Source organism: Dromiciops gliroides, chromosome 1, assembly GCF_019393635.1.
Source record: "Dromiciops gliroides isolate mDroGli1 chromosome 1, mDroGli1.pri, whole genome shotgun sequence".
Classification (NCBI taxonomy): domain Eukaryota; kingdom Metazoa; phylum Chordata; class Mammalia; order Microbiotheria; family Microbiotheriidae; genus Dromiciops; species Dromiciops gliroides.
The window spans coordinates 165,914,840-165,937,199 of NC_057861.1; the positions used below are offsets into that span (position 1 = coordinate 165,914,840).

The 22,360-nt window shown below is 39.2% G+C and overlaps 1 protein-coding gene across 1 annotated transcript in view; it reads right to left on the bottom strand.

The window, feature by feature from the left end:
* Positions 1 to 20,315, bottom strand: part of LOC122746796 (general transcription factor IIF subunit 2-like) — a 120,299-nt gene extending 99,984 nt beyond the window's left edge. Inside the window, exons 1-4 of the mRNA XM_043992782.1 lie at positions 20,083 to 20,315; positions 11,129 to 11,202; positions 7,506 to 7,524; positions 6,461 to 6,605 (exon numbers count right to left, since the gene is read on the bottom strand). Of these exons, the coding sequence (XP_043848717.1) occupies positions 6,461 to 6,605; positions 7,506 to 7,524; positions 11,129 to 11,202; positions 20,083 to 20,148 (304 nt within the window). The 5' untranslated portion in view covers positions 20,149 to 20,315. The remainder of the gene's footprint in view (positions 1 to 6,460; positions 6,606 to 7,505; positions 7,525 to 11,128; positions 11,203 to 20,082) is intronic.
* Between the last annotated feature and the right edge of the window lie 2,045 nt (positions 20,316 to 22,360).

The following is a 22,360-nucleotide window of genomic DNA, read 5'->3' on the forward strand; positions in this document are numbered from 1 at the left end:
ATGTTCTTCCTCCATATCCTATAGCTGTCACACATAGTAGTAACCCCTTCCAGCCCTCAAATGAAACCTAACAGGGTTAAGAAGTCCTTAAACGTGAAGCATATGTAAAATGGGGGCTGAATTTCAAAATTCTATTATGAAAACACAATATCCCAGAAGTAGGATGCTCCCAAAGAGAGAAAGTAATCTTTGAAAGGGAAAGGGCTGTTACATTTTTAAAATTATTATCGGTGCTTATAATAGTGCCTCACACACAGTGGGTACTTAATGTTTTGCTGAATTTTGGCATGATACAAAGTACTTATCTTTAACTTATCTACCCTGTGAGGAAAGAATTTAGTAAAACACTGGAACATTGAGTAAATTAATTATTATCAGAAAGATAAAGCACAAAAAATGGTTACTGCACTTTCTAGTAGAGGAGGCAGTGTGGTACAGTACAAAGAGCTCTGGCATGAAAAGACCCGGCTTCAAATCTCACTTCTGGCACTTATGACTTGTGTGACCTTGAACAAGGAAACAGTGTTTCTGAAGCTCAGTTTCTTCGCCTGTAAAATGTGGAGTTTTGACCAGATGGGCTGAAGAGTCTTTCCTCTCTAGCTCTAGGATCCTCTAACTTCCTTTATCCACTCAGAAAAGGTATGATTATAGTAGCAACTTAACAAATGTCCAATGAATGAAACAGCAGATACTCAAAACAAATATGCTGGATTATATAATTTCTTTTTTCTTTTTTTGCAGGCAATGGGGGTTAAGTGACTTGCCCAGGGTCACACAGCTAGTAAGTGTCAAGTATCTGAGGCCGGATTTGAACTCAGGTACTCCTGAATCCAGGGCTGGTGCTTTAACCACTGTGCCATCTAGCTGCCCCCAGATTATATAATTTCAATCAACAATGTGAATGAAGACAAAGAAAAGATTAAAGACTTTCATTGTTGAATTGAGGGTATTAGAAGGAGCAGAACCTTTAAATTTAAATTTAAGAACCACAACAGAGAAATAAGATCCAAGAAATTAGAATCACAAGATGTAGAGTTAGAAGGTAGAGCAGAGATTACCTAGACAGATCCCCTCATTTTTACAGATCAGGAAACTAAGGCCCAAAAGGATTGAAAATTGTGTCCAAAGTCATGCAGGTAAGTAGAAAAGCTGGAATGCAAACCCAGGTCCTCTGATGCTGTATCTTTCTATTTTATATTAATTCTATATTAATGTTCCCACAGATCACCAAATTAAAAGCATTACAAGAACATGGCTGGCCACCTCCCAGACCAAAAAAAAGTCATTCCTCTTCTGCACATCTGCTAAGAGCATGGTAAAAGGTGGAGCCCATTTTCCAATTACTCGTAGTCACTGAGAAATGTCTCTGTCAAAATACTCAATGACCTAAGAGAAAACACTGGGGAAAAGTCCTGGCATCTATCAAGGTGTGTCATGGGAACTGGAGATTACACCTGTAGAGAACTTGCTCTAAAATCTCGAAAGCTTTTACCCTCTTTATAGAAAGGGGCTAGAAGAGATTAGAACTAGCTGTAGCAAATATCACTATACACACAACCAGAATACACTTTTAGGAAGGATGAATTAATGAAATGTCAGAGTCTATTCTATGGTCAAAGAAAATACCTAAATGGAAAGCGGTCATGAGGCTACTTGTTTAGCCTTTGCTCTTTGGGTTCCATGTTTACTCGTGGTTGCCTATAGGCTTTGAGGAAGATGGGACTGAAATAGGGAAAGATTAAGATGGGGAAGAAGTGGCATATAGGTTCTCTTCTGAGCTGGAATGATTGGTCTTACATCTATTATTTGGGGTTTATAATAAGAAAACATTAAGAAAATAAGTTTTAACAAAAGGGATGTGCCTGAGATCAAAGGAAACATATGGAAAACAGCCACCATTATCTGGAAGCAGCTGAAACCATGAAAAATAGGTTTCCCCAGGAAATACACAATACTAAAATAAAGAACAAAACCAAAATTCAGTCATTTCTTCAAAGAAGAAGCATAACTTCCAAGAAAATGTTTCTGAAAATAAAGACTAGGGCTATTTTGCTAATTCCAAGGGAGTAATATACATGTAGAAGAAATAATAACTTCAAACAGTAACTGAAAATAGAGCTATGCAAAAGCACTCAAAAACCAAGAGCTAGAAATAATCAAAATGAAGGACTTATGGATTTTTTAATTAAGGAGAATGGGATATAAAAATTCAAGTCCACAACAAGTAGAGTTCTAAAAGGAAATCCAAAATTAAAAAAAATTAGTTAATTAGAAAAATGAGGTCTTTTTTTCAAGTAAAAATGCAAAAGAGAAGAGAAATAACTATTAAATCAAGATGGAAAATATCAAATTCATTTAAGGTGTGCATTTCTCCTAAAATTCTACATCTTGTAGAATATAAATAAATAAGGAGAAACCAATGAGTTTAATACTGTACTTGGAAAAAAGAATAAATACACAAAATCCTATCTATTTCTCCTGCATCTTAATTTGAAACCTTTTATTCTTTTCTAAACACAGGAAGCACTATGGTAATATGGGCAACTGAAAATAACACAAATGATATGGAACCTCAGAAAATAAAAACTTGAAACTATAAATGACAAACCCTGAGTTTTTCTTTTTTTTCTCAAAGAGTTACAAGCTTTAAAGTTTGTAGGAACTTAGGAATCATCTAATCAAATACTCTTATTTTATGGATTGGAAACCAGAGTACAGGGAAGTTACTTGTCCATTGTCACACAGGTGGCAAATAAGAGGCAAGCAAATTCAAAGTCAGATCCTCTGGCTCCCAATCCAATGTTCTAGCCATCATACCATGAGACCTTCGGGCAAGTCACTCAATATATTCTTAATTTTATTTTATTTTTTTTGTGGGGCAATGGGGGTTAAGTGACTTGCCCAGGGTCACACAGTTGGTAAGTGTCAAGTGTCTGAGGCCGGATTTGAACTCAGGTACTCCTGAATCCTGAGCCGGCGCTCTATCCACTGCGCCACCTAGCTGCCCCCCCCCCAATATATTCTTAAAAGGAAAATACAGTCTCACTCATTGGATTTTAAGGTATATGCACCTGAAGAGGCACAACAACATTATGTAATTTCACAAAATGAAATGTTAAGGTTCAGATACATTTATTTTGAATCAAGTCACAGAAAAAATTAAAATAATTGACAAAAATGGAAAGTAATCAGAGGGCATTGTCCAATATTAGTTTTGGTTATAATACCTGTCTTAGTAATTTGGAAAAGTGACTTAATAACCAAGTAACGCAGCAGAGCAATGCCAAATTGTATTAAGGGAAGACATACCAGGAAACTTAGCTGGGTTAAAAATAACAAATCTAATTTGGAAACACCAGAGTAATAATCTAGAAAAGAAGTGATCATCTGGTTAGGGAAAACGAGGAATGCAGGAATATTAAAAAAAAGTGAGTGGGAAGAAAATTAGAACCGAGCCTCTCTAATCACATCACCAGAAGCCAAGAACATATTGTTCATACTCCAGAACATAAATGACGGTCTGGATCTTTTTTGATGATGCTGGGAATACCATGCCCAAATTGAGGTACCGTAGGACCAGAAATATGAACACAAAATGTTCAGGAGAGCAAAAGCAACTGAAAGGCTCGATGGGAAGACTTCTTTTGAGAAAAATATATGGTTTAGCTTTCTATGACTATTTTCTTATTTTATGTAATAGAACTGGGACTCCGATTTCTGGCTGCAGGCTTTCTGTTTATACCAGGTATTACAGACTCATATATGAAACTACTCACTATTAGGCCTTAGTATCCAATACTCAATTTGATACTACATAAGGTATGAAGATTTAAAGAATCTATTTCTAAAGGAAAGTTTAAAAACACTTCCACTTCCAAACAATCCATGGCTTCTATCTTACTTAAGTACCTTTGCCCTTTCATACTATACATTTTTTTCAAATCAATGATTTACCAGTCAATTAACATTTATGTGTCTACTATATACCAGGGACTATTAGGTGCCAGAAAATACAAAGACAAAATTAAAACAGCCCTTGCCCTCAAAGGACTTACACTCTATAGGCAGAGACCACAGTTACATATGTAAGTGTATATCAAATATGTAAACGGTAAATACAAGACAATTTTGAGGGGAAAAAAATATCAACAGCAAAGTTTGTCAGGTAAGGCTTGATATAGAAGGTGATGCTTGAGCTGAGCTCTGACAGAAATCAATCAAAAAACTTTTATTAAAAGCCTACTATGTGTCAGGCACTGTGCTAAGTGTTGGGTATAAAATTCACAAAAAGACAGTGCCTGCCCTCAAGAGGTTTACAGACTAATGAGGGAAGACAAAACACAAAAAGAAGTTGAAAGAGATTGCAAGGTGGGTAGGGGGATGGTGGAGAAATCAGAGAAGTCTAAAGTTAGGTCAGCCAGGTAAGAAGTGAAGTATCTGGGCTAACCTCTCTCCTTAAATGTAAGTATGTAGTTCATGGCCCCACCCTCCAATCAGAGAGGAAGAGCATAGGGCTGAGATGGAGCACCAAGGCAGAAGAATGATGAGGATATCCCAATAATGAGCTTCCTCAGGCAAGATGGAAAAGTCAGTCAGAGGAGTCCCCAAGTAGAGGAGTCAGCTAAGAAATAAGGAGAGGATTCTAAATGAGAAAGCTAGGGATTCTGAGACAAAGAGTGGAGAAGAGACTGCATTTTAGGTATAAGGGACAGCCACTATAAAGACACTGACAGGGGACAGAATGTTGTGTGTGATCAAGAGCAAGAAAGCCATTTTGGCTTGACCAAACAGTACGCAAAGGGCAACAATGTGTAAATAAGTCTGGAAATTCAGGCTGAAACCAGGATGAAGGGCTTTCAGTGTCAAACAGAGGAATGTACACTTGATCTTGGAGGGAACAGGAATTCCCTGGAGCTTACTGAGCAGAAAAATGACATGGCCAATCTTTTGCTTAAGGACTACCACTCTGGCAGCTGTGGACTGACGGAGGGGTTGGGGTGGAGGTGGGGGTGGGGGGCGCTTAAGCCATCTGTTCCATCTATTTCAAGACAAATTCCAAGGTACCTCTCATAACTATATCATACTCCTGTGTTCAATATAAAACAGTCACTCTATATTTTCTGTCTGACAAAGGAAGGTACTATGAATACCTGTAACACAACATTAAGGCATTAAAACTAATCATTACCTAGCACTACAAGTTAGAAAAAACTATTACAATTTACCACATTGGTAAAACTTACTCCCCCCACCAAAATTATGATTTACTGAACTGATTTTAAATAGCTCATAATAATCTATAGGCTATTACATAATATAAGAATTCTTTACATCATAAGAATTCATTCCAACTCCCTATTATCTTGAAATCTTTGATAAGAGATGAAATCACATATTTCACTTTTAAAAAAATGCTTTTTGGGGGAAGGGCAGGGCAATAAAGGTTAAGTGACTTGCCCAGGGTCACACAGATAGTAAGTGTCAAGTGTCTGAGGCCAGATTTGAACTCAGGTCCTCCTGAATCCAGGGCCAGTGCTCTATCTACTGCATCACCTAGCTGCCCCTATATTTCACTTTTGAAAGATAAACAGATCATCTTTTCTAATTTACTATGTGAGAGTGTGTTATGTTGTGCTAGGTAGTACACACTCTACTTTTGCGGTAATGTTTCAAATTCAATGTGGATGAGAAAGGTTGAAGACAGTGAAAATGAACTTAAATTTATAGCAACATCAGAAAAAACTCCCTTTAATGCTTAGTATTCCAAAAACTCATGTATTCACTACCAATATTTGAATCATAAAAATAATAAGTGGTTAACATACCACGTAACAAAGGCTTTCTTTTCCAAGATAGCCCCTTCTTTCTTTGACAGGTCTGGTAAAGATGGATTCATATATAACAACTAAAATGCACAATAGGACATTCCTTAAGTTTAAGCAGAAATCGCTAACATTTAGCACCTTGCTGCTAAAAAAATAAATAAATCTATTCCCATTAAAAAACCAAAGGGATATGCTTTATACGTATGTTGACCCTGTCACAGCAGAATCCAGAGCACTAAGGTTTTTCTCATCACGGTAGAAGACACATTTTGGGGCAGATGCTGTTGTTCTGTTAGAATACTGTGCTATAAACCCCCGTCTCCTTTCATGAATTTCTCTCTTCATTAGCTTGCAAGCTCCTCACTGGTTATACAAATGGAGCTTCTTGAGGGCGGAGGCTGTCTCTGCCTCTTTGTGTAGTCCTTAGCAAAGTGCCTAGAACATACTAAGTGCTTAATAAATGCTTGCTGCTTGACAGATTCTATCACAACAAGAAAAGGCCAAGCAAAGAACAACATGGAAAAAACTGACTGGTCAAATGTCAGGCCTTTATAATGTCCTTTAACAGATCATATGCCAAACTTATAAACCTAAACAACATTTTTAAGAAGAGCATCAATTTCATTCTACCTTACCTGATGAGCTCTCTGTAAAGACTGTTAATGTCTGTCCTCCCACACTTTGCAAGAGAAATGGATGTTCTCTAGGTGCACTGACAGAAGCAGGTTTTCCACCAATATCATGGATGTTTGCAAGTTCCTCGTTCAAAGTAAAAGATACCTAATAGAAAATTAATCAGGGTCTATTAAGAACTTTTTACTATGAACTATGCATAATTAAATTTTAATTACATATTTCATTTTCCACATTACTAATCTTTTTATAATTATACTGAATCCCCCCACATACATTATAACAAACTATAGTAAGAAGCTATCCTAATATGCAAAAATGACAGAGCTAAACTATCAAGAAAAAGTTATATTTCTAATAGTGATATTGTTATAGTCATAATGGTTACACCCTCAATGTTAAAACATATGCTGACACAAAGAGTGTTTGATCCATAGTAAGTATTATGGACATAATTCTACTTTAAATTTATTCAACCCCGACTAATAATTACTGAATGTATACAATTCCCCTAATTATTTCTGTACATCCCAAATACTTGCTACAGGACTATAGGTAAGAACTGGGAGACTGTTTTTCTTCAGAAGGATTCTCTTCCAAACTCTTTACATAAATTAACACATTTTATATCAAAAGAATTTATAAATATTGGCTTTCTGATCTTCACTACAACTGCACTATTGGAAGAATGATATGAAATATTTACTGAGTAGCTATCTGCTACACCACCATAGTTTTTAATATTATGGATCACAATTACCATCTGAAAAGAACAAACCAAATATTCTCTTCACCCTGACTTTAACACTACAAGATCCACAGTGTCTAGTCCAGACAAGACAAACACAATACTAATAAAAGGAATGGACAAACAGGCAGGTGATCAAGAGGTTCTTGTACATGTATATAATCATCAAGTCAGGGAACTGATGCTGATGAGTTCTCCAGAATGAAAGCCTTTTTATACCCTATAATTACTATCGTATAAGATAAGTATTTCTTTCATGTGTTAAAAAAATTAAAACTGCAAATATAAAATCAACTCACCTCAGTCCTTCCTTGATTCCTATAGAAGAGAAAAAAAAGATGTTTTAAAGTAGGAAAAGTAAATCTTTTAGAACAATCTTCTACAAATTATGACAGTTTGAACAGCACTTTATCCTTACAATTGAGATATTTAAATTCATTCTCCTACTCTAAAAAAAAAATAAACACAGAAAGCAACCCCACATTTCGTTCCTTACTATCCCTACAATCCTACATTTGCTTGTTAGCCAAAGACCAAAAAATCCTATGGAAAAAAAAAATGTTTACATAAAAGATGGATATTTTAGTCCAGTTTATTAGAAAGTTGGATGAATTATCCCCCTATCATCTTGTCAAGGGGTAATCTTTGTCTTGCCATTTCCTTCACCTCATTTTACAGATGAAGAATTGAGGCAAAAAGAGTTAAGTGACTTGCCCAGGGTCACACAATGACTAAGTTACCTGAGGCCAAATTTGAACTCATGAAGATGAGTCTCTCTGATTCTAAGCTCAGTGCTCTATTCACTGTGCGACCTAGCTGCCCCAAGGTTGGATAACAAATCTGTAATGTAGCTTGGTAATATAATTATGAGACTTCCTTCAACTTCATGCAATTGCCCTTTGCAGAAGCTGGGGAGGCCAATTAAGCACAGGAGGAATCAATCCAAGGCTGAGGTTTGGCAAAAGGAGAATAACAAGGACATGGAAGGCAAGATATTTAAGATTAGAGGAAAGTGTAAAGCGGAAATGAGTAACTACTGGACTGAAGCTGGAAAGAAAAGACAGTGACATTAAGAGCAGGTACTGGTCTGCCAGGTTACTGAGCAGTTGAATGGAGATCTCAATGAGAGCAAAGAATAGGTATAGGCAAGGAATATCAGAATTTCTAATTAGAGAAGTGGAACTCATAAGTAATAGCAAACTCTAGCATGTGAACATCCCTATAACAGGCTGAAATGGACCAAAAGATTAAGCTCTGGGCCTCATGGAGAGAAAAGAAATGGGAGGCTAGTAAGTTTGAGGGAACAACTCTATGGAATAAGGGCAGGAGTTAGGGAGGAAGATGATGAGCCAGGTGCTGAGAAGGAAGAGAGCCTTATGGAAGGAGTTGGTCTCTTATATCTACTGAAAACTATGAAATCAAGTCTACACTTCAGATTCTCTGAAATCTGGTTTGAAGTCACCTGTCTGGAGGAGAGTTAACATCACCCTAGGCCTTTCCTATATTCTCTATTCCTGCCAAGCTGATCCTCTCTCCCTGATTCTTGCTCTGCCCTCTCCCTTCTCTGTGCCTGCACTCAGATGCACTGGACTTTCCTCAAGGCCAGCCTCAGATCTCATCTCCCTGTCACATTCCTAGCCTTCCCTGCTCTGGGCGACTGCTATTTGGATCTCAAGCTTCCAAAGCACAGCTTGGAGGAGCCCTGGGCACTTTTCCATCCTCCCTCTTATCACCGTCACTCATTTCTATACTGTGCCTTTCCCCTAAGAGATCCTAAGCTTCTGCAAAGCAGAACCTGGTTATGCTGATCTTTGTATCCACATTACCTCAGACCATGCCTTGAACACAGTAGGTGCTTAATGAAAATCTATTTCATTGAGATGTGTTTCATTTAGCATTGATACAATTTGTTTTAATAGAATCTGACTGCAAAGCCTATTAGTAAGAGTTTAAATATAAGAGAGAAGCCTTGAAGAACAAGACTGCAGCTTAAGACTGAGCAACAACTTTTGGGATACCTTGTACAGTGAAGAGAGAGCTCAGGAGATACAAAAATCAAGCGAGGCCTTCGGGACCTCCTAGATACATGCAAGGGCAGTAACTATTGCAAAGCTGAAATCTTCTATATTTAAAAGTAATAGGGGCAGCTGAGTGACGCCATGAATAAAGCACCGGCCCCGGAGTCAGGAGGACCTGAGTTCAAATCTGGCCTCAGACACTTGACACTTACTAGCTGTGTGAAGCTGGGTAAGTCACTTAACCCTCATCGCCCTGTCCGTTCCTCCCTGCCCCCCCCCCAAAAAAAAGTAATGACTGGTTACATTTCTCCAGAACTTTATGGTGGTTAAAGTTTGTCACTATGTTGGCTCTAGTAGGTTAGTTCTAGTTAGGGGAAGGGAACAAGCATTTATTTAGCAGTATACCAGGAACCATGCTAAGGGCTTTACAAATATTATCTCATCTGATCCTCACAATGACCCCTGGGGGTTAAGTGCTATTATTATCCCCATTTTAAAACTGAAGAAACTGAAGCTGATGGAGGTTAAGTAATTCCCCGGGTCACACAACTAGGAAGTGTCTGAGGCCAAATCTCAGGCCTTCCTGATTCTGGGCCTCTTACTGTGTGATTCCCTGTGCCATCTCAAAGATATAATCCATTTCTAGGAAAACCAAGACATGAAAAACCTGGGGTGGTAATAAACACTGGCATTTATAAAGCACTTTAAAGTGTGCGACAACTTTACAAAACAAAGGAGGGGGTTAATTATCTACTTTCCAGAAGCCCTCTTCACTTTATAAAAGGCAGCACCAGGGGGCTTGGAAATAAGGAATTCTTCATGTGCATCAGCATTCAGTTCACAAAACTAGATTTACATACAATTGTCCAGGGACACATCTATTACATAAAGTAATAACTATTTCACAGGGTTGTTGTGAGCATCAAATGAGCTAAGATACTTGAAAGCGCTTTGGAAGTTGTAAAGTGCTACACAAATCTAATGTGCTGCTGTTAGCATAAAGTGAGACGCAGTCGGTTGTGTGGCCTACTTTGTGCTCTAAGAAAACTTAGGTTGCAATACATTTCTACCGTTACCTGGGCAAGTCATACAACTTGTTTCCCAGTTTTATGTGCAAGAAGAGCTGGCACATACCCTCTTTGACCTTAGAGGATTTCTAGGGATAGGTCTAATCAAATAAGAAATGAAAACGTTTTTGAAATAAACTTAACTCAAATGCTACCATCACAGGCGCATTAATGATTCAATTTATTCACTATTAAACAGCCTTGTTAAAAAGTCACTAAGAAATTATAAAATCTATTTAGAAGCGAAACAAACAAGAGGAAGCTCACACTATCAGGAGGCATTTAATAAAAGCACGTTTAAAATGCAAAAGAACATCCAACCATCTAAAACAGAACCAAACACATAAATCCAATATAAGGAACTGATCTATGTAAAAGAAATCTCTGCAAAAGAACAAAGATGATTCCAAATTTTAGCAAATGAGCAACAAGTAACAGTAGGGTGACAAGATAGCAAAGTATTCCTCAGATAACAGAGACAATTTTGAATTACCTTAAAGAAATTATGCCAGAATAACACAGATACATATCCTTCAATATCTGAGATTATTTATTACCCTTCAATATGCTTTAATATTTGTTTGTTCCCCAAAGGGTATAAACGCCCCAGTACAAATCGACAGATTTTCTGAAAGTCTCTTGCACAGCCTTGTTAATTCACAGAAAGGCCTGACTCACAGGTAATCTGGTCCAGTTTTTTCCTGGCTTTCCATTTATAGTTCAATCATGCAATAGTGTTTTCTGTATTACTGTGCTGTGCATTATTTATAAATATATTTACAACATACTTATAAAATTTTCCAAATAACACCAAAATCCCCATGTGAACCCACTCACTTTGCAATCCTCAGCTTTCCTACTTCTCCTCTTCCGGAAGCTTTGGCCCACTGCTGAGACAAGTACTTAGGAACCTAAAACAAAATCAGAAACATACAATCAATTAACACAATTTCTGATGTTAATTAAAAAAAACAAACATAAAATGATAAGTTATTTGCATTTAAATTTCTTAGTCCAAAAGTGCCATTTATTGTCGCTCATTAAGTATTTAGCAAGGTTCTACTATATGCTCAACAACTTGGGAGATGGATGCAATGATTCATATATGGAAGCAATCAGATTCTCCCTAAAATTGGGACACACCACTTCACCAGGGAAATTTAAATTTCTCTTTGAAAGAAAACCTTGCCAAAAGCACATGTTCTTTTCTTGAAATCTGGGATGCTCCAGACTGTACAGTCACCACCCTGACCTCAAAGTCTTTCTAATCTAGAATGACTTAATGCTAACCTATGTAGTTTTGATTATAAATGTAAAAAGGATGGCTTCAGCAAGGAAGTAGAACTTGAGCTAGGCTTTAAAGGATGACACTCTTGAAAGAAGCCAGACTGAACCACTCAAATTCAAAAAGATTTTCTGCAGATAGAGAGTAGTCTATCAATTATTGGCAAGTGTGTCCTAATAAGTTACTCGGGGACAGGAAACTTGTCTTTTCATTAGTACATATCTGAAGTCCCTAGCACAGGCAGTACCCACTTTAAAAAATGTGTTCCTAGGGACCATCTCTTAAAAGTAGAAAAGTACAAGGCAAAATCCTAACAGTGCATCTGCTGGAACATTGAATGAGTGGGCAAAAGTGGTGGGAAGAGAATTATAGGCTTTGAATGGGTAGCAGCAAACCTAGAAGCAATAAAAAATGTTAACTACTTATATTCTGTCTTGTGCCCCAAAGTGCTCAAAAAATATTCAGTCTGATTGCTCATGAAGGGGAAGGGATATGTTTAGTCTGTTTACTTAATCCTTGAATTCCAGCAAGCAAACCGATAGCATTTATTTTGGTTTAACAAGATTCTAACTATTTTAAAGAACCTAATTTGACATAGGAAGCCTTCTGGTTAGAAATTAAGTTATAGAAAGCACAAAATAATGAAAGATAATGAACAGTCAACATTTCAGGACTGAGTTAAATTATTCATCTTCATTTCCTAGGTACAGCTGTCTTCCCAGAAACCACCACTCCTTTATATGTGTATATGGCTTTGAGGTTTACCAAAGGCTGCTCTGAATAAAACGACTATTTAGGTTTAAGGTTGGAAATTTATGAGGAGACAATAGTTTTCCTAATGTCTTGAGAAAAAGAGAACAGAGAGGTGTTGATGGCAGAATCCTAGAATCAGAGGTACTTTCCACATTACCCTACACACAACTTGCCCCTTGAAATGCAAGAGCTCCCAGGAGAGAGCTATAGCAACAGTTGCTACTCATGATTTTGACCAACATTTTGGAGACCCTTGGTTTGAGATTTCATAATATGATAAAGTTGTTTTCATGGGCTTTCTCACTTTATAGCTCATATATTGAAAGCAAGTTTCACAAGCAAATGCACTGCAGTAGCAATGCAAATACAGATGATCTCAACTGTAACGGTAAATGTTCCAAAAGTTCATTTATAAATTGGCTGTCTGGAAATTTGGAACACAATTTCCAAGAGAAACTGTTTTATAAAAAAATGATTCCCAGGCTAGCCTACAAAAGTCTGTTTAATCCACAGCATGGTGGATATTTCATCTGAAAGGCTTGCTTGCAATGAAAAAATCTAGGAAAAAATGCTGTTTCAAATATCTATATTTTATCTGATTGCTTGCCACCCCAGGGAGGGGAAAGAGGGATAAAATTTTGAACTCAAAACTTTGAATAAAAATGTCTTATTAGGGGACAGCCGGGTGACGCAATGGATAAAGCACCAGCCCTGGATTCAGGAGGACCTGAGATCAAATCTGGCCTCAGACACTTGACACTAGCTGTGTGACCCTGGGCAAGTCACTTAACCCTTATTGCCCCGGAAAAAAAAAAAGAAAAAGGAAAAAAATACAAAAATGTTTTATTATTTGGAGATACCTATACATATAAATGTATGTGTGTATATATGTGTGTATGTGTATACACACACACACACACACATTTATTTTTTTCAACTACACTCTGCCTCTAAAGGGCTCTTGGAAATTGCTCTCCAGCCTACCAGTCCACTCACAATAAGATATAAAGCATATCAGAGCAGTCTTTGATTGGATAGGAGAGATAGTGGCTGCTTGAAAAGGGAATAAGACAAAATGGTACAGGTAACTTAAAATTCTAAATGGTGTTCCTTTCTCCTCCCCTTCCAACACTCTCCCACCACCACTATCTTCCACAGTCTTATACTACTTGTTTCCAGAGTTTGCCGCTCAAGGTTAGAACTCAAATGTAGCATGAAGAAGATTAAAATGAGGAATTTGTGTAAAAAATAATTCTTTAGGCTTCTACAAGCCCAAGATGGCACTCAGACTTGATCAGTTCTCACTCTTGGGGTGGATAGCATTTTTCATCATAAGTCCTTTGGAACTGTCTTGGATCACTGTATTACAGATCGGAATAGCTAAGTCATTCACAGTTGATCATCATATTGCTGTTAATGCCTACAATGTTCTCCTGATTCTGCTTGCTTCACTTTGTTCATATTAAGTCTTCCCAAGTTTTTCTGAAACCATCCTGTTCAGTCATTTCTTACAGCACAACAATATTTCATCAAAATTACACACCACAATCTATTCAGCCTTTCCCTTAATTTCCAACTCTTTGCAACCACAAAAGGAGGTGCTATATTTTTGTATATGTGGGTACAACAAAATTTTTCAACTAGCACTATAAAAGTAGCAAGACATTAGTTTATATGATTGGGAAAAAAACCCAGAAAATACTTTTATTTGTATAAAGTAGACATATGTTTGCTCTCAGGCAAAAACAGGCCCCCTTTAAAAGTATGAATACGGGGCAGCTAGGTGGCACAGTGGATAAAGCACCAGCCCTGGATTCAGGAGGACCTGAGTTCAAATATGACCTCAGACACTTGACACTATCTGTGTGACCTGGGGCAAGTCACTTAACCCTCACTGCCCCACAAAAAAAAAAAAGTCTATGAATATCACAATTGAAAGACACAGCATTTAAGTTTAAGAAAGGCTTCAGGTATGCTATCGAATGAGTTTTGATGGTGTTAAGAGATATACTTCAAAAGTCATTTGAAACATGTTTATTAAGCTTATTAACCTGTGCTGCAACAGAAAGGAAACTAGTGTACTTTAAGGACAGGACAGTCTGTAGACCAGATTTTTTAAAGTGTTCAACACGTTTCTTTTGCAACATGGTAATATGTAAATGTTTTAACTGATTTCATATGTGAAATAGAAATCAAATTGCTTGCCTTCTCAAGGAAAGGGAGGTAGAGGAAAAGAGAATGTGGAACTCAAAAATTTTTTTAAATGATTGTTAATTTTTTTTAACATATAAAGGGTAAACACTAACAAACTTTTCTCTCTCCCTGGAACTCTAAGTTCCTATCCTATAGCCCCAAACACCTGCTAAACATTTCTACTTGGCTGCTCCCATCATCATCCCAAACTATGTATTCAAAAGAGAATTCATCTCCACTCTATTCCACCCCCATTTTGCGTATTATTTGTTTGCCTATGAACAGCAGGGAGGGAGATGCAGAGTCCAGTCCAAGTCTGGTGAATTACGAGTGTAGGCAAAAGAGCAATAAGAGGAGAGAGAAGTAGACAGTTTGGCTGGAATGTAGAATATAGGAAAGGCTTAGTGTGATATTTATCTCACCTCCAGACAAGTTGCTTAGAGTCAGATTACAGAGACTTTGCAATATTAGTCTGAAGTGTAGATTTTATTTCTTTTTTTTTTCTTAATTTATTATTTATTTTTAGCATTCTCTGCTTTTAAAATTTTGAATTCCTAATTCTCTCCCTCCCAGGCATCCCTCCTCCATCAAGAAGGCAAGCAAGATTATATCAATTATACATGTAAAATCTTGCAAAACATATTTCCATATTAGCCATAGTGGTGGTGGTGGTGTGTTTTTTTTTTAAAGCAAGAAAGTTATACTCTAATTTCTTCTTCTTCTTTTTTTGTGTGTGAGGCAATTGGGGTTAAGTGACTTGCCCAGGGTCACACAGCTAGTAAGTATCAAGTGTTTGAGGCCGGATTTGAACTCAGGTCCTCCTGACTCCAGGGCCAGTGCTCTATCCACTGTACCACCCAGCTGCCCTGTTATATTCTAATTTGTACTCAGAGCTTATCAATTCTCTTTCTGGAGGGAGACAACATTTTTTCCATCATGAATCTCTTGGAATTGTCTTGGATCACTGTATTGATCAGAATAGCCAAGTCTTTCATAGTTAATCACCATTAGTATATTGCTGTTACTATGAACAATGATCTCTCAGTTCTTCTCACTTCACATCAATTCATGTCTTCCCATGTTTTTCAGAAATCACCCCCCTCACCATTTCTTATACCACAACAGTATTCTATCATAACTATATGCCACAACTTATTCAACCATTCTCCAACTCATGAGTATCCCCTCAATTTAAATTCTTTACCACTGCAAAAAGAGCTGCTATATTTTTGTACATATAGGTTCTTTTCCTTTGATCTCTTTGGGGTAGAGACCTATTAGTGGTGTTTCTGGGCAAAAGGGTATGCACAGTTTTATAGCCTTTTGGGCTGAGTTCCAAATTGTTCTCCAGGATGATTGGACTATTCATAACTCTACCCTTATTAGTGTGCCTATTTTCCCTCAGGGATAGCTAGGTGGTACAGTGGTGTCAGGAAGACCTGAGTTCAAATCAGACTTTACACACTACCAACATGACCCTGGGCAAGTCACTTACCCCATGTTTGCCTCAGTTTCCTCATTTGTTAATATGAGCTGGATATAGAAATGGTAAACCCCTCCAGTATCTTTGTGACCCAATGGGTCACAAAGAGTTGGATACAACTAAAAGGAATGAAAAGCAAATTTTCCCTCAACCTCTCCAGGATTTGTCATTTTTGATAGGTATGAGATGGTGGCCCAGTTATTCTAATGTACATTTATTTCTCTAAGCAACAGTGATTTAGAACATTTATTCATATGACTATAGTTTTTCTTTTTTCCTGAAAGCTACCTATTCATATCCTTTGACCATTTATCAACTGGGAAATGGCTCCTTTTTTTTTTAATAAATTTTATTCAGTTCCCTACATATTTGAGCAATGAGACCTTTATCAGAGAAACCTGCTGTAAAATTTTTTAATATTACTTCATTTATGGCACCTTTTACCAAAATGTAGTTTCCCTTGAATGTCTCTTTTAATTAGGTTTATTTTAGCTTCTGCTTTATCTGAGATCATGATTGCTACTCTGCCTTTTTTACTTCAGCTGAAACATAATAGATTCTGCTCCAGTTAAAAACTGTGTTTTTAATCTTTCCATTTCAAGTGTCTCTTGTAAACAACATATTGTTGAATTCTGCTTTCTAATCATTCTATCTGCTTCTGTTTTATGGGTGAGCTTACCCAGTGTCAAAGACCTCTCCTGCCAACCTCCTAAGTTGTTGGCTGGGAAGATATCTTACCCTGACTTTTTGTTGGCTCTCCTACCCCAAATTTGATCTGAGGTATTATTTTAAGTTCTTTGGAGGGGAATGTTGGGAAAGTTTAACTGGGCCACTGTTTGTATTCTGCCATCTTGGTACTGCCCCCTACCCATAGGCCTTATTTCTTGGATAGTTCTTAGTAGATATAATAGACCAACTCCTTAGGTCACTCTTACTTTTTTCTCAGCACCAAGCCCATCATCTTCCTCCCCAACTCCTACCTTTATACAAGGAACTGCTTTATTGTTTATATTTGTTAAGGCCATCTGTTTTTATTAGAACGGTGCCTAACACATAGTAAACATTTAAGAAATTTTTTTGGTACATTTTTCTTATTATTCTGTCTGTCTAAAGAGGGGCAAGTAATGAGGCTTATGGGGGAGAGGGGGAGAAGACAAGGGAAATAATAGCATTGTCCAAGAAAAAAAAAGAATTAATGAGACACAAAATATCAAGAGAGCAAAGGAAAAATCTGAGACAAACAGAAGGGTACCATGTTAAAGAATTGTATGCTTAGGAAAAAAAAACCAAAAGCTATGCTTAATTAAGATTCAATCTTATATGTAATTCATTTTCTCAGTTCTTTAACTATAGAAAGGATCATCTTTGTTTGATGCCTGTTATACGAGTTCATAATAAAAAATTAGAAAAATCAAGCAATTGTGATCTTTATGGCAAATTTAAAAAAAAAAAAAAGGAAGAAGCCATCTACTTCAATGTTCCCAATTTACAGATGAGGGTCAGAAAAATTAAAAAGTCTTGGCCAAAGTCACCCAGTTATGGAGTTACTCCAAATCCAGAGTCCTCTGGCACTGAAGGCTCCAGCTTGTCTATCCAAGTTCACAGCATTCCTCCCCTTCATGAACTCTTGCTTCTTTCTGGCTGTCCTTCACACAGGACAGTCCATCTCCAGTCTTCCTGCCTTTGCAGAAGCTGCTCTCCCATGCTGGAAACGCTCTACTCTCCCCTTCCCACCTGAGAATTCCTACTGGCTTCCTGAGAAGTTCATTGCAAGCACTACCTGCCCAGCTGCTACTGTCTCCCTGACCAAAACCAAGGCAAAACAAAACAACCCCCAATCCCTCATTTATTTTGTACACATGTATATGCTCACGTTGTCTCCCTCACTTGGCTATTGGCTCCTTAAGGATAGGAATTTGTTTGTAGGCCCAGTGACCAGAGAGTGGTAGGTGCTTAAAAAAATGCTTGTTGGCTTGAGTGACCGACTCTGTCACTAATAAGAGGCAGCATAATAAAGTGACTTGGGATTCAGGAGACTTGGTTTTATGTCTGTGCTCTCATACATACCAGTTGTATAGCTTCGAGCAAATTATTTAACCTCTCTGTGCCTTAGTTTCCTCATATGTAAAAACGGGTGGATGAAACTTCCACTTTTCCACTTAAACGGGTTGTAGTGGGGAAAGGGCTTTCTAAACTTTAAAACACTATGTAAATTCTTGTCTTTACCTGGCAACTAAGCTCTTATATTATCTTTATTGCTATTTAATTTCATTCAGTTTTTCATGTGCTGACTTGCCCCTCCAACCACACCACAAGCTGCTTCTAGGCAGAGCACATAGCTTCTTTGTATCACTCACAGTGCCTTGCATAGCAAGCATTCAATAATTATTTCTGGATTGATTCAATAGCTTTATGAAGTTGCCTTTAAACATGACAAGATCTGGCAAAAAGAATTAGAGCAGATTTTGAGAACATGCCATTATTGAGAACTTGATTAACTTCACACAAAACTGATTACTGCAAGTGGAATACAATATAAATAAATTAATAAATACACAGGTCATCCTTTGGCCAATGGCCTCTTATGTCCACCAGACCACTCACAGAGTCCATTTTAAATGTGATAAGAATGACACACTGATGCAAGAAGCCTAGAAGCGAGGGGCTTGGCACTTAGAGCGTTAGTTCAAAGTGTACCTCAGATACACACTTTATGGATTACGAAATACCTCATATGAAATCTGGTGGGTAAAATCAATTGCTAGGCAGTGGATAAAGCACCAGCCCTGCATTCAGGAGGACCTGAGTTCAAATCCGGCCTCAGACACTTGACACTTACTAGCTGTGTGACCCTGGGCAAGTCACTTAACCCCAATTGCCTCACCAAAAAAAATTTAAATTCAACAAAAAATCAATTGCTAGTTATTACCCTCCACTATCATATCTATCAATCTGCTCATCCACCCAAAATAACAACCTCCTGTCACCTTACCTAAGCCTGAACTGCTGTCCCTGCCCCTTGAAAGCTCAACTCAAGTTAACACCTCTTCCGTGAAACTTACCCTGATTTACTTTTTTCCCCTCCAACTTTAACCAGTATTTTTTTCTTCCTCTCTATAATATGCTTGGCTAACCTATCCAGGCAGCTTAATTACCTTCTTTCCTTCTATCCTTAGCCAGTATTTTGTTCTTCCTCTCTTTTGATGTTCAGTCTTTTTTCAGTCCCGTCCAACTCTTTGTGACCCCATTTGGGATTCTCTTGGTAAAGATACTGGAGTGGTTTGCCATTTCCTTCTCCAGCTTATTTTACAGATGAGGAAACTGAGGCAAACAGGGTTAAGCCACTCGGCCAGGATCACACTGCTAGTAAGTGTCTGAGCCTAATTTGAACTCGGGTCCTCCCGACTCCAAGCCCAGCTCTATCCACTGGCCACCACCTCTCCGTCCTTTCTACAATACGCTTCACCAGTATTCTGCTCTCCCTCTATACTACTTAACTTTCAGACATGGGGGATAAACTTGCCTATGATGCTGGGGGAACTCGGAAGACCACCAGGGGTTATCTATCGGGAAGCCCTCAGCCCCTTCCAAGGCTCAGGCTGTGGCCCCTCGCCGCCCTCCGGGGGGGTGGTGCTCCCGTCCGAGATGGGGCACTGGATGGAAGAGCCATGAGCCCGGAGCTCACCTACAGGCTCAGTGGCCGTGTGGCACCGCTCCGTGCCTCAGTTTCCTCCTCTGTAAAAGGAAGGGGTGGGTTTCCAGCTCTAAATGTATAACCTCCCATTCCGCACTTACTTCTCTGGGGATATCTCCTATTTCCCCCAAGTACAGTGACGGCTGCCTCGCCTTTGTCTCTGCCTTCCCACCCCTATCGCCCACCCCGCAAGTGTCTAGTGAAGTACCTGGTACACAGCAAGCGTCTAATAAATGCTGTTAAAATGACTGTTTCTCCCGCCACGCTGGGGCTACCCCCCCCCGAGGCTTGGGAGGGGGGAAGACGGGGTCACCGGGGATGAGGGGCGACGGGACCCCCGGTGGAGGAGCCCCCCAGGGGGCCGGGACTCGATCGGCCCTTACCTTCACGAGCCACACTCCAGTGTTTTGTTTGGCTCCGGTCAAATCGAGCTCCCCGCGCTCGGCCATGGCTCTGCGCCGACGCCGCCACCGGTGGAGGAGAAGGAGGAGAAGGGGGCGAGGGGACGGAGGTCGCGGCTCCCTCGTCAACGGCCTCGCTCCTAACCCAGAAAGCGGCTACCTTGGGGGAAGGGAACACGCCACTCCCGGAGACCAGGAAGCCACGCCGGCGCACAGCGTCCCTACCCTACGGCGGCTCGCGGAGGACGTATTTCTACGCTTGGCTCAGGGAAGTGGGCGTGGCTTCTGAAGCAGATAGATTAGAATAGGGGCGGGGATGGGAAGAGATATAGGCTCTGGCCAGGTTAGACTTGAGAAGCACCAAAGGGGCTGTTAGAGAAGATGCTCAGGATGCAGTGCTGTATGCTGTTTTATATTGGCGGGGGGGGGGGGGGGGGGGGGCAGTATAGACGTCACTAGCCAGGTTCCCACTGAAGGGGAGGAGATTTTGTTGAGGTGTGAACTCCCAGATGTGTTAACTGAGACCCACAGAAGTCAAGTGACTTTGCCAAAGTCATGCCAAGGGACAGCTGGGTGTCTCAGTGGATAGAGCACGGGCCCTAGATTCAGGAGGACCTGAGTTCAAATACGGCCTCAGACACTTGACACTTACTAGTTGTGTGACCCTGGGCAAGTCACTTAACCCACATTACCTAAAATGCTTGATATGTGCCAAGCACTTTGCTAAGCAATAGGGATGCAAAGAAAGGCAAATAATAGTCCTATATCCTCTGCCTACTTCATTCTGTGTTAATGACCTTAATTTCTACACTTCGGCCATACTTAAAGTCAGGTACTATAGATTGTTGATTGGTAGATATAGACACACACGCGCGCGCGCGCGCGCGCACACACACACACACACACATATACATATGTGCACATACATATACATATATACACACACATATACTAAGAGAAATTTACAACCGAGGCTTTAGGTGATTGAGTCAAGTATCCGTGAAGAATCTCCACATAAATGTTTTTAATTCCTTTATCTTTCTCATTCATTTGGGGATGGTGGGGGGCAGGTGGGGTGGGAAGCAATCAGAGTTAGGTGACTTGTCTAGAGTTACACAACTAGTAAACATTAAGTGTCTGAGGTCAGATTTGAACTCAGGTCCTACTGACTCCAGGGCCAGTGCTCTATCCACTGCACCACCTAGCTGTCCCTCTCTCATTCATTTTTTTTTTTTGTGGGGCAATAAGGGTTAAGTGACTTGCCCAGGATCACACAGCTAGTAAGTGTCAAGTGTCTGAGGCTAGATTTGAACTCAGGTCCTCCTGAATTCAGGGCTGGTCCTTCATCCACTGCACCACCTAGCTGCCCCCTCCTCATTCATTTTCAAGAGAAATTAAAAGAAAAAGTTGAGAAAAGAAGCATGAGATGGCACATTAACATTTTGTGGGAAGGGCAAACCCTAAAACTAACTCTCCACCTTCTATCTGCAACTCTGCTTGGTTTGAGCTCCAAGGAATGTGATGGGGGGAGAGGTTTCTCCTTTCCTATTTCTGTTTGTGTATTGTCTCCCCCATGAGACTGTAAGCTCCTTGAGAGCAGGGACTGTCTTTTTCTTTTTCTTATTTGTATCCCCAGGGTTTAGCATGGTGTCTAGACATAGTAGGTGCTTAATAAATGTTTATTGAACTGAATTGATTTATATAGCGCTTCGAAGTGTATAAAGTGCTTTCTCCCACCCAGAAATACCTAGGTTGGACTCTACGAGGTTGTGCTGCTCAACCTGAGACAGTGTTGCATAGTGGATAGAGTTTTAGACTTGCAGTTAGGAAGACCTGTGTTCAAATCCTGCCTCTGACTCCTACTAGCTAAGTGATAGTGGGCAAGTCACTCTGAGCTTCAGTTTCCTCAGCTAAAAAATAAAGGGGCAGGAACTTGTTGACTTCTATAATCCCTTCTAGTTTTAAATTAGGATATTGTGATTTCCTTAGCTCTTGCTGAGCATGTCAGAAAGTGGTCAGAGAGTGAGAATTCTGTGTGTTAATCAAGTGAGAAATGCTCATGTAGGACAGGGTACTGTCTTATGCCTTATAGACAACAGCTGTTGGTGTGGGAAAGAATGAGACAGGCCACAGTAAGAGCTTTCCAGCTGAATTTCTCCAGGTACTTCTGGGGAAACTGGAGGACATAGGTAAACATAAATTGATGTGGCCTGAATTCCAGATCTCACTTCCGAGAGAAATAATAATTTCTTTCACATGT